Source organism: Condylura cristata, unplaced genomic scaffold, assembly GCF_000260355.1.
Source record: "Condylura cristata isolate star-nosed mole 26May11 unplaced genomic scaffold, ConCri1.0 scaffold00013, whole genome shotgun sequence".
Classification (NCBI taxonomy): Eukaryota; Metazoa; Chordata; class Mammalia; order Eulipotyphla; family Talpidae; genus Condylura; species Condylura cristata.
This window is the reverse complement of record NW_004567114.1, coordinates 49,909,927-49,923,354: the sequence shown is the minus strand read 5'-3', so window position 1 is coordinate 49,923,354 and position 13,428 is coordinate 49,909,927. Positions and strand designations below refer to the sequence as shown.

Below are 13,428 nucleotides of genomic sequence, written 5' to 3'. Positions count from 1 at the left end.
TACTCAACAGAGTTATCTTTGAATGATTACTCCATGAGGATTACTATATTAAGTGCTGCATGTGTCTTGGTGAATCCACCTTTTTTTTAGGTGATTTATACTCTTGTGCGTAGAAACTAGTGGAGAAACAAATTAATCAGATAATCACAGCAATATTTATTTATAAATTGAGAAATGCTTAAAGGAAAAACAATATAGTTTTATTAGAACTTATAAGAAAAGATTGATTTAGGTGCGAGTAATCTAGAAGGAGTGAAACTAGATCTCTGAGATCTGAGAAATGAGTAAAAAATGACTAAGTAAAGGGTGTTGTGGGAGGGAAGCTTAGCAGACAGGGACAATGTGCAGAGGTCCCGATGGAAGAGGAGCACTTTGTCTTCAAACATGGAAAGGAAACACAGCATGTTTGGAAGCTGTGAGGCAGGAAAGAGTGACATGAGAGAGGGCACTTTTTGTCTTGGGTTCTTAATCTGGGAAGCAGTAGGAAGCTCTTAAGGACACTTTAATTAAAGAAGTAACAGCGCCAGATGTGTATTCACTCCGATGGCAATGTGAAAACGTTGAGTGGAAGGGAGTATGTCAGTTAAAATAATAACCAACAAATCATAGAAAAGTTTAGTACAGAGATCAGAGTGAGAGAGTAGGTGATAAAGGCAAGGGTGAAGGTCTGAACGGAGAGGCTGTTACAAAAAAATACCAATAGAACCCAATGTCAGATTTTGGAGAGGTCAGATCTTGGAATAATCTTGTTGAAAAGACACATGGGTTCTGACTTCAGTTTGCTCACCTGTCCCCAGGAGACTGGAGGTCTGGGAATAAAACAGCCTTCCATTTTTTCACTTTCCCATCTTTATCTTCTAAGGGGCTAGGTTAGATCAGATTGTTGTTCAGCCTGCTAAACATAATAGGATTCCAGGGAATTTCTGTCACAAATTAATTACCAATTATAAATATAGTTACTGTGTGATAGTAGAAATTACTAATGACAGAAAAACCTTAATCACATAATTAAAGATCCAAAAATTCCTGTAATGCTATTTTTTTTAGTACAAGAAAGTATCAAATCAGTTTGATACCAAATATAAATATCACCAAATATAAATATCAAGGTTAGTAGGCACTTGGTTTCTGAAATACTCAAATGGGAGTAGGGGTTGGAAATGTAAGAAGAGGGAGGATGGAGGCCCAGATGATAAAATTTTGAAATAGAAGATGGTCTCAAATTATTTGTTATGTATATGCAAATTTAGCAGTTTACCTTCCTTTGCCTTGTGTGTGTATATATATATATATATTTAAGATTTAGTTATTCATATAGAGCTGGGGTACAGGCAGGAGATGCGGAGGGTGAGGGGATTCACCAGAGACAGAGAGGACAGCAGAACAGGCAGATCGACGAAGTACACTGCTGAGGGGAGCAGCGGGTGGGTCAGGAGAGGTGTGCCTTGCCATTTGGACCTCCTCCGGGGCAGGTGGGAATCGAACTCATGCGGAAGTGGCTTAAGCTTCTTAGTGCTGTGCTTTAACCCACTGCGCCACCAGGGAGGGCCTGACTTGTGTATATTTAACACGATAGATTCAGTATAATTATTTCACTTAAAGCATATTTATTGAGCATCTTCTATTAGCTAGCATTGTTGTAGGTGTTGAAGTGATAGTAATAAGCAACACAGACGTTCATGGAAACTTTACTTTTACATAGTTTTATGTTCATAAATTATTTAAGAAATTATTAAATTGCTGAATAAACAGCATACTATTTGTAATTAGAAAGTTAAGTCAAGAATGGATATAATTTACTTAACCTTGATTTCTTGACATTGGTTTATAGATTAAAGAAACATCATTAAATACTTAAGAATAGTATACTATATAAAGCAATATAATAATTTATTAATGTCATTCTGTATGTCAAACTAGAAGCAACTGAAACCTGTGCAATTCTAAGAACGCCTTATTGTGGCTTTTGCTGAGATTTCATTTGAGCTACAGATGAGAGTTGATACTGCATTTACTGAAACCATTGCCATTATCTATTTCAGGGCCGACTTGATTCTCTAACAGAAGTGGATGACTCAGGACAATTAACTATCAAATGCTCTCAAAATTACTTGTCTCTCGATTGTGGTATTACTGCATTTGAACTGTCTGACTATAGTCCAAGTGAGGATTTGCTTGGTGGCCTAGGTGACATGACCTCTAACCAAGTCAAAACCAAACCCTTTGACTCTTGGAGCTACAGTGAGATGGAAAAGGAGTTCCCTGAGCTTATCCGAAGTGTGGGGTTGCTTACCGTGGCTACTGACTCTATTCCCTCCAATTGCAGTGAAGCAGTCAGTGACGATACATCTCAAGTATCTTTCTCTGCAGACAACAGAAGTGGGTGTGAGGAAAGCAGTGCCTCCACAGTCACAGAACAACCAGGCTTAATGCCAGAGATACCATCTTCTGGGGAAATGCTGATAAGTGTGGTTCAACCCTCTCTTGAAGCTGGGAAGCAGGACTCTATTTCCTCTTCCCAACTGGGAGCAAAGAACCAACAGCCTCTTCCTTGCGAAAATGCAACCCCCAAGCGATCCATCAGAGATTGCTTTAACTATAATGAGCACTCTCCCACACAGCCCACATTGCCCAAAAGAGGGCTTTTCCTTAAAGAGAAAATGTTTACGATTAATCTGAAAGGTACTGTAGGGAAGAAGAAGATGGCTGATCTGAAGCCTGAGATGAGCCGAAGCACCCCTTCCTTAGTGGATCCTCCTGACAGATCCAAGCTCTGCCTGGTGTTACAGTCTTCTTATCCTAGTAGCCCTTCTGCTGCCAGTCAGTCATATGAGTGCTTGCATAAGGTAGGGGATGGGACTCTTGAAAATGCAATCAGAAGTCACGTTAAGGAAATGTCTTCCAGCCTGGGAAGGCTTAATGACTGCCATAAAGACAAATCTCGACTTAAAAAGCCACACAAGGCCCTAGAAGAGGTGCCTTCATGTCAAATGCCTAAACAGGAAACTGACTCAGGCAAGCAAGCAGAAAACAGGAGGAGCACAGCAATGCCGAATGGAGTTCCGTTGGGTACTTCCAAGGTCATTGAAACAGATTCTGCTTCTACATCCTCACTTGAGCCAAGAAGTCAGAGAAACTGGAATGCCAAGTTGCCAGCACAGTCAGAAACATCCAGTTCGCCACCTTTTACTCAAAGCAGTGAATCCTCTGTGGGCTCAGACAACATCATGTCTCCAGTACCCCTTCTTTCCAAACACAAAAAATGTTACTTCTCTCCCCCAAGTCACATCACTAGGAATGGTCAGATAGTGGAGGCCTGGTATGGTTCTGATGAATACTTAGCACTGCCCTCCCATCTTAAGCAGACAGAAGTATTAGCTTTGAAGTTGGAAAACCTAACAAAACTTCTGCCTCAGAAACCCAGAAGAGAAACCATTCAGAATATTGATGACTGGGAACTGTCTGAAATGAATTCAGACTCTGAGATTTATCCCGTGTACCACATCAAAAAGAAGCACACGAGGCTAGGCAGAGTATCTCCAAGCTCATCTAGTGACATAGCCTCATCACTGGGGGAGAGCATTGAATCTGGGCCCCTGAGTGACATTCTTTCTGATGAAGAGTCATGTATGCCTCTCTCTGGCATGAAAAAATACATTGAGGTGAAGTCAGAGAGATTTCCATCTTTTGAGAAAAATGAGAGCCATTCTGCTGCGAAATCTGCTTTGATTCAGAAGTTGATGCAAGATATTCAACACCAAGACAATTATGAAGCCATATGGGAAAAAATAGAGGTAAGATTATCTTCCTAATCTGAATAATTCATCACCTGATTCCTGGAAGTAATGCTAAGAAAAGGTCAGTTCCTCCAGATCCAGTTACAAATTTTGGTAGACCTAAATTTTTGATAAACCTAGTTGAATTCCCCAAAGAACAAAAGCATATAAGCATATAAGCACAGTGATCACATACGTGATCACATATTCTGTAGTCACAGAATATGTATCACTAGGAACTGCCCTTACCAAGGCACTAGCTTGATGTGTCCCTAAATGGTATAGAATTCTCTGTCAATATAGTTCAAACCTAAATGACTCCAGAGGAATGGTGGATACCCTTGAATGGGATGAAAACTAAGATAGAACAATAACTATGTACAGAGCAGATCAGGTGATCAGGTGTTTCTCAGCTGTTTCTAATTTTTTGGCAATCTTTGTTTTTCTTTAATCTTCCTCCTCCTTGTAGTTTCTGACTACTAGTCATGCTATTTGTACTATGTGCCATTCATGGATTATGGGGAACTTACCTTTTATGTAAATCTATACTCTCAGAATGAGATGGGGAAATTACCTTTTATGTAAATCTATAGTCTCAGAATGAGTTATTAGATGTGATTCAACATTTGAAGACAGCTTCATCAAAATTCTCAATAACTTCATAATATAAATTATAATTTAAGACATTGTATATCACTGAGATTTGTCTGTGAAGTTCTAATGAGGTGTTTAATTTTCACTGGCATTTTGAAGTGTGTCCCAGGATATATTCAGAGGGAAGGTAAATATTTTAGACAGGAGGAACATAAACTAAACACAGAGGTAGGAATTGTGAAAGTGTATGGACACAGAGGGGCACTGAAAGCCATCCTTACAGGACAGTCTGTGGTCAGAAGGCTGTGGTAGTTATGTTCTTATAGTAGACCTAGCCAGTGCTGTCCTGAAGGCTAGACCCTGTCAGTTAGAATTTCCCAAAAGGCATCCATGGCAAACTTCTTGGAATGTGACTGAGAATAGCACTATCACTTATAATAATTAATATTTCTTGAGCTCATTCTTTCCACTCAACTCTACAGTAAGAGATTTATAAATCTTATTCTACTTAAGTCTTAGTAAGATAAAGATACTGAAGTAGAAGTTGGGTAGAAAATTTACTCAAGGTCTTACAGCTGATAAGTGCAGAGACAGGACTTGAACCCTGAGCCATTACACTTAAAGCAGTGTAAACATGGCTTTTAGAAACCTTTTGGAAAATTCAGTTGACAATAATGGGAGTAAATAGCCCTGGCAACCATTGTAGTGCCCAGGTTGGGGATGTTGGCCTATTTTATCCAATGTAAGAGATGACTGTGATGTAGACTGGGCAAGTGAGGAGACACAAGAGATGCTAAAGAAGTGAACAGAACCCACGTCTTGTGGGTGATTCCATATCTTGCTCTGTTATTAAAGCTTTGAGCTATTCATAGATAGTCGTTCCATTCTTTTATAAACAAACCTTTTTTTTTAATTGAGGTAATATTGGTTTATAATGCTATATATGTATTGAGGTATAGGATCACACCTCTTTAGATGTATAGAGGTATAGGATCACACCTATTACTTACCACACCACACTGAAGTATATGATGACTATAATACCAATTTCCAATGGCAGCATATTTTATCTCTATAATTCCACAAAGATAAAGCCAAGTTTTCAACTTCTGAAGACTTAGGTATCTTTATAGATTTGAATGTGTATCTGGTTTAAGATGGAGATGAGGTAGGTAATTAATGAAAAAATATGCACTGGCAGTGAGTATAAGCTGAAATTTATGAGGAACTGTCTTATAGCCTGTTGGGATACTGACCTTTAATTAGATAATGAGGTGAAAGCTAAAAGATTATTAAGCCTCTTCTCATTCCAGCCTCTCCTTCACTACTTTAGATGGGGATAGCTCCCAAACCCAGGCCTTTTGACCTTGAATATCACAGTCTTAACCTTGATCTCTTCCAAATCATGACACAGAACCTATTCTACCTGCAAAATACAAAATAGTAAGAACGAATATTATTTAACATCTTTTTTTGTATCAAATACCTACTAGGCACTTTGCTTGCAGTACTTCTCCCATAGGATTCTCATAACAACCCTCCCAGGTAGGTTTTATTATCCAAAATTGACAATTTTCTTTCCTTCCAGTGCTTGTACTCAGGTCCTTGCCACCCTCGCTTCCTGCCTGACTAATTACAGAGGCCTCTAACTGTTCTCTCTGCTTCCATCCTTCTCCCACGGTGGTCTGTTTCCAAATAGTAGCCAGAGTAGTCCCTCTCAAACATAAATTAGTTATGTCAGCCTCTGCTCAAAAACATGCAAGAGTGCCCATCACTTTCAAAAGCTCTACATGGTGTGGGGGCCTCTCTCAACTCATTTCCATGCCATTCCTGCTGTTCTTTTGTTTTTCCTTTGAACAAACTTGGCCTAGCTCTGTATTCAGGGCCTTTGTCAGTTCCTTCTGCCTACTCCCTCTTCTTCAGTGGCCTCATTTCTAAATCCTTTTCCTCTTTTGAGTCTTTGCTCAAATAATCTATTGCTCAGGAAAGCCAACTCTAACCACTTTTAGAAGGTGTAACTTAGCCTCTCTTTATTCTTACAACTCTCACCTTAATTTTATACAATTCTCTTATTTTGTGTGCTTATTGATTTTGCTTTATCTCTCCTATTAGAATAAGAGCTCGATGAGGGCAGGAATATTTCATTTGTTTGCCGATGAACCTCAGGTACCTAGAGTAGTACCTAGCATATAGTAAGTAAGATTGTTGAATGGATGAATCAATCTTCATTTTAGAGCAGGGGCAACTGGTTCAGAGAGATGAAAGCACTTTTGCTAAGATTTTTATCTAGTAAGTCATAAAGGCAGGCATTAAGCCCCATCGGATTTATTACTCTGATTAGATAAAGTCTTGAGAATAGTTAAGTTCTTGATAGAATGAGAATAGATGGAGAAGAGGTGTGGGCTGAAAACTGAGTCTCAAACTGTATCTAGTTGTGAGGCAGGAGTAAGCAAGAGGTTCAGTTTGGGGCACCAGAAAGGAGCAGAGAGGACTCCCAGGCATTAATGGAGGACAAAGAGATGTTTACTAAGGTGTCTACTAAGTCTATTAGCTTTGTTATCTGAAAAAGAGAGATCAAGAAGAATAAAGACAAATAAAAAAAGACAACCATTAGATTTATTTTAGAGTCAATAAAATCTAAGAGGAAAAGGAAACTTAAAGAATAGATTATAGGTGATTAAAAATTGAGAGGGAGAGTCATTCTTGGAAATTCACAGAATTCAGTCATGAATGCAATATGAACAGAGGATGATAGTTAAAAGCAAAGTCAAATGAAAATTTCTTCAAAAAAAATTAAAGCTTACAGGACCCTTCCTGATGGCACAGTGGGTTAAAGCACTGTACTATGAAGCTATCACAGCCACTGCAGCATGAGTTCAATCCCCAGCCAGGTAGCTGACCCACATGGCATGGCAGACCTCTCCTCACCTACCTGCTGCTCCCCTCAGAGTATACTTTGTAAGTCTGCCTGTTCTGCTTCCCACTCTGCCTCTGGTGAATTCTCTCATAACTCCTGCACCTCTGGCCTGTACTCTAGTTCTATTCGTATAAATAAATAAATCTTTAAAAAAAAAATTAAAGCTTATTTGAAGACAGAAAGAAAAGGCCCAGAAAGAGAACTTGAGGTGGCCAGAAAGAGTGTATAAATATGGCACATACTGAGATAAAAGGGCATGTGGAATTCTTTAGAAAGGATTATGACCCAGTTTACAATGTTAAATGCTTCTGCTCCCATCTCTATAAAAAATAGGATGTATCTACCAGAGATAGTATGTTTTTTTCTCCTAAAACATTCAAGTTCTCTACCTTATGTCCTCACAGAGGACCAGACAAAGGTACATGTAAGTCCTCTCAACAGGTAAGAAGCTCTCCTGGACTATGATAGAATTGTCAACACCAAGTGGTGTGTGTCTTTCAGGCTCCATTTACCCCCTGTCCAGGACTTGTGTGCCTTTCTTTAAATAGACTAGTTTTGCTAATGTGAAAAAAAAGAATGTTTATTTTTTATCCTTTATAAATTTTAATTTATTTAAAATTTATAGCCATGTGGCTTAAAAAGATATATTATATATAGAAATATTCAGTAAAAATTATCTTCTGTCTTTATTTCCCACCTTGGTTTCATAACTCATCATTGGTGATCACTGTCATTTTGGTTTTTTGATTTTTTTAAAAAAGATTTATTTATTTGTGTATACAGAACTGGGGTATAGGCCAGAGGCTCAGGGACGGTGAGAGGCTTCACCAGAGACAGAGTGGGGAGCAGAACAGGCAGATCGACAAAGTACACTGCTGAGGGGAGCAGCCTTGCCATGTGGTCACCTCCGGGGCAGGCGGGAATCAAACTTATGCAGAAGTGGCTTTAGCTTCTCAGTGCTGTGCTTTAACCCGCTGCGCCACCAAGGAGGGCCCTGGTTTTTTGATTTTTAAGAAGTTCTTTACACAAATCCAACATAGTTATTTAGTTATACTAAACAATATTTTAAAACTGGGAAATGAGGTACAACCTCCTCTAAACTCTCACTTAATTTTTGTGAGTTCCTATGGAGATAGTCCTGTGGCTCTCCTTATTGTGAGGGTCAAGGGGATTTTGCTAAGATAAGCCTTCCTCAGATCTGTTGTGTGGATAAAGTAATTGAGTATCTTAGGTCTGGATACCCACCCCCTTTGGAGTTTCTCAGTACTTAAAATTAAAAGTAAAAGTGAGGTCACTAAATTAGACTCACTTGTTTTGAAAATTTCAGAAACTAGTATAAAAGGTGTGATGAAAAAGGAGGAAAGAATAGGCCTAGAGAAGATGAAATGGAACAGAACAGTGAAAAATTAACTTAGCATGGTATCTGGATATATGTGGCAGAAGTAATAGGGATTGACAAACTGTAGTGGATGGGCCAAATCTGGTGAGTCAAAGTCTAATTTTATAAATGATGTTTTATTGGAACACAGCTGTGCTTATCATCTGTGGCTGCTTTTGTGTTGCAATGACAGAGTTGAGTGATTGTGGCAGAGATAGATGGCTTTCAGAGCCTAAAATATTTACTGATGCTCCTGAACAGAAAATATTTGCTGACCCCTGCTTTAGAGGGAGGAAAAATAACAAGGTAAATATTCTCTTGGTGTCTGCTATGTGCCAGGTTCTGAAGAAGGATTGTTCACTTAATTTATAGAAGGTAGAGTTGTATATAAATTATAGTGGTCCTGTTTCACAAATGCTGAGTCTAAGGCAGTATTGTTAATGACTTGTCCAGGGTTATACTTCTATAAAATGTAAGAGCTGGGATTCCCAGTGGGATGTCAAAGCTGACTTGGTTTTCTTCTACAGATATATTCAAACATCAGGGAAACGTAGACAGTATTCACATATGCAGATAAATTCTCTTCATAAAGCCCTGACTCCACTAATCACCACTAGATCAGTACATGAACAGAATGACCTGGGAAGTAGCCACTTGTGCAATATAGGTAATTACTGATATCAGATTAACAGTAGTATGATTCCCAGAGTGCTGGCAAGGTATATGTAGTTCAGGGTAGTGCTGCCTCAGTGAAACTTTTCAGGAAATACACCCTTTGGGAAGTAGTGCAAGGTCAGCTTCTCACATCATGGCTTCCTGCTCACTCTAAGTGCTCAGAACTCATTCTAGAAGATCTGATTCCATTATATTAGACTCACTTGTACCAAGTGAATGAGTACATTGCATAGCCAGTCCCTTTTTCTTCCCAGAGATATACATGTCTTTAGAGGCCAGATTATGACATTTTAATGATGGTTTACTGATTCAGCTGTTAATAGTATTTTATCTCTGAGGCAATTTAAGCCCAAGTTTTAAAAAAAATTATGTGCTGCCAGCTAAGGATATATTTGCACATGAATTCAGTGCTGCAAATACTTAGTTGAATGCTCACTCTTTTTCACTAGGTGATATAAGATTCTATGTCATTGGTAGCAGGGCAAAGGCAGTGAGACAGCTCTGTTGCTGCCTAAAGATAGAGGTGAGAAGTGGTAGGCAATATCAGGGTTATATGTTGAAGAAGGTTTGGTCCTAGAGTTAACTTGGAACTGATTTCAGTATTCCTTTTTCTAGAGGTAAAGGGAATCCAGGCAGGACCCATCCTATCTTCACCCTCATTCTGGCCATATGTTGACATATCAATGATATCAAACTAACGGCAGCCATCATTAAAGAAATAGCATATTACCCTAAGTTCTCTTATCTATCCTTTCTTTGTGATAAAACACATAAAATTTTCCATCTTGACCATTTTTAAGTTCAGTGATAATAAATGTATCCATATTGTCATGAAACATCTTCAGAATGTTTCCATCTTGCAAATCTGAGACTCTATATCCATTAAACAACAACTGCCCTTTCCCCCCACTCTCTGGTAAACATAATAGCACTATCTGTTTCTGTGAATCTAGCTACTTTAGATACTATCTAAAATAAGTGGAGTCATATAGTATTTGTCCTTTTGTTACTGATTATATTTCACTTAACATGCCCTCATGTTGTAGCACATGACAGGATTTCCTTCATTTTCAAGATGACTAGTATTTCACTGTATGTGTCCACTTCATTTTATTTATCCATTCATTTGTGGATGGATATTTGGGTTGCTTCCACTTCTTGACTATTGTGAGTAGTGAGACCCTGATTTCTATTCTTTTGGGATTACTAGATGTATGGCAGTTTCAGTTTTAATTTTTGAGGCATCTCCATACCTTTTTCTATAGCAATTGTTCTATTTTACAACCCTAGCAACATTGTACAAAAGTCTGTTTTTTCACGTCCTTGAATTCTTCTCAACATTTGTAACTTTTATAGTGATCATTCTAGTAGGTGTGAGATAATGTCTCAGTGTAGTTTTGATTTACATTTCTCTGATGATTAGTAATGTTGAACATCTTTTCATGTGTTTTTTGGCCATTTGTATATGATTTAAATGGCCATTGGAGTCCTTGCCATTTAAAAATTGAGTCATTTGATTTTTTAGTTGTTGTCTAGCTCATATAGTCTGGATATTCTCTTATTATATATATTATTTGCAGATATTTTCTCTAATTCTATAGAGAGTTAGAGACTGATTCCTTTGATGCAGAAAATATTTTAAGTATGATATAGCCTTATTTATCTATTTTTTGCTTTTGTCTCCTGTGATTTTGGTTTCATATCAAAGAACTCATTGCCAAGCCCTTTGTCATCAAGCTTTACTCTGTCTTCTAGATAGTTGGAAATTTTAAATCTTTAAGTTCTTTTTTTTTAATTAAATGTGAGTACCTCTTATGTTCTAAGGAACTTACTATAGACTTTCTTGCAAAATAGGACGCAATTTCAAGCCTAGAGCTAACTCATCTTCTGGGATTTATCTCTTAAAAAACATTTGGGATTAATGTTTTTGAGTTCTTTGGGTAGATACTTAGGAGTGGCAATGCTAGATTACATGGAAGTTCTTTTTAGCAGTTTCAGAAACCTCCAAACAGCTTTCCATAGTGCTTGGACCAGTTTGCACTCCCACTAGCAGTGCAGGAAAGTTCCTTTTTCTCCACATCCTCGCCAACATTTGTTGTTGCTAATTTTTTTTGTTTGTTTGTTTAATATGTGCTACTGTCACTGGTTTGAGATGGTATCTCTTTGTGGTTTTGGTTTGCTTATCCCTGACTATGAGTGATGTTGACCACTTTTTCACATGCCTGTCGGCCATTTTCATATCCTCTTTGGAGAAGTGTCTTTTTAGCTCTTCTGGTCATTTTTGATGGTGTTAAATGGTCACCTGAACTCCTATGTTTATTGCAGCACTATTTACAATAGGTAAGCTATGGAAACAACCCAAATGCCTAAAAATAGATGACTGGATCAAGAAGATGTGGTTCATATACAAATGGAATATTACTCAACAATCAAAAAGAAAAACTCAGGCCATTTGCAGCAACATGGATGGAGCTATAAGGGATAATGATCAGTGAAATAAACCAAAAAAGAAAAAATAAATAATACTACTGAGTGGTTTCACCTTTAGGAGGAATGTAAGGGATCAAGAAAAAAAATGTAATTATAATAAAGTAAAAATCAAAATCTACAGACAACTGTAAAGTTGAGACAGAGGCAGTAGTGGGGAGTGGGATCAAAACAGGGGTGGGAAGTACAAAAGGGACTGTGGTGATGGCACATGGGTGAACTGGTGGTGAGAATTCCATGGGGACTACAACCAGGATGAGAAAGCATATGTGGTACAAAAATCAAGAATGATGTAAAAATATGTAAAATTATATATATATATATATAAAATTTGGGAGTCACTCTTTTTAAAGAAGTCCTACCTCACCATTATTTACTTGATTTGAGATTTGGTTAAATTCCATTTGAAACATAGCTGCATCTTTCCTTATCCTGTGGAATAAACTTGGCATCACTTAACTTGAAGAGTTTGGAAAGTGAGCCTCTTATGAAGTCTGCTATAAATTCACTTACTTGCCTTTGATATTTCTACCTATCATGAAACAGTTTTCCTAATGTTGGCAAAGTAATAGTCTGCCTTAGGTATTGAAAATGATCTTTTGAAAGCATCCTATCCAATAGGAAACATGATGTTATTGTGTTCCGCTTCTCTTCACTAGCATTTCATTTAGTATCTGCCTTTCCCCAATGCTGTTTTCTTCACAGTTGCTTGTCTTCCTATTATCTCTGGATCCTCTGTCTTCCTTACATCTTTTCTTCCATTCCCTCCCTCCCCTCTTGTTTACTTTTATGCTAAATTACATAGTTTTCACTCTTTGGCACCTATTTTCCTTTTAAACTTCCTTCCCCAAAAGTATTTACCACTTTCTCTCCTTAATGCACTAGAAATACTTGGATTCCAAAAATGAGTGCATTAAGAATTGGCTCTCTGCCACCTTTAAACTTGAACCTTCATTTTTTAAAAATGCATTTCTTAGTCTTAGAATTATGTATCCAGAGAGTTGAGGAACTGTTTAGACGTAAAATAAATAATTTAGTTTAAATATCAAGGATGTTGGCAGGGAAATAATTTAACTATAATGTAATCAAGAATGTATTTGAGAATAGGGATTATGAACCTGGTTCACAGTCAAGGGCCAGTCACAAGGTATGTTCCACCAAAGCCAATTCACCAGGAAGCTTTAAAGGTTCAAGCAAAGATGTGGGTCTAATTAAGATTAAGTCGTTTGAAAATTTTGGATTGGTTGACAAAGTCTTCAGGCAGAATGTTACAATGTGGGGTCTTTGTAACAGTCATAAGATGGTCTTTCTGTTTCTTTCCTAAGCATCCATAAGAAAGGAAGAGGATGTTTCTGTTCTTTCATAGTCATGGTCAGAAAGGAATCAGTGAGTGGGTTTTTCGTAGTCCCCAATAGGAAGTTGAGCTGCTGCGTCAGGTTGCTTACTTTTTACCTAGAAATCTCATAAATTTCACAAATAAGCCAGAAGGTGAAAGAATGGTTTCATTTATAGGAGGTATGTGAGGGATGGGGGGAAAAAGTCATTGTAATAAAGTAAAAACCAAAATGAACAAACAACTTAAACCAGAGACATTCTACCTG

At 37.8% G+C, this 13,428-nt stretch overlaps 1 protein-coding gene across 1 annotated transcript in view; it reads left to right on the top strand.

Annotated features, from left to right (window-relative positions):
- AKAP6 (A kinase (PRKA) anchor protein 6) overlaps positions 1-13,428 on the top strand; it is a 412,455-nt gene that overhangs the window by 154,758 nt on the left and 244,269 nt on the right. The window contains exon 4 of the mRNA XM_004681951.2: positions 2,043-3,794. Coding sequence (XP_004682008.1) covers positions 2,043-3,794 — 1,752 coding nt within the window. The remainder of the gene's footprint in view (positions 1-2,042; positions 3,795-13,428) is intronic.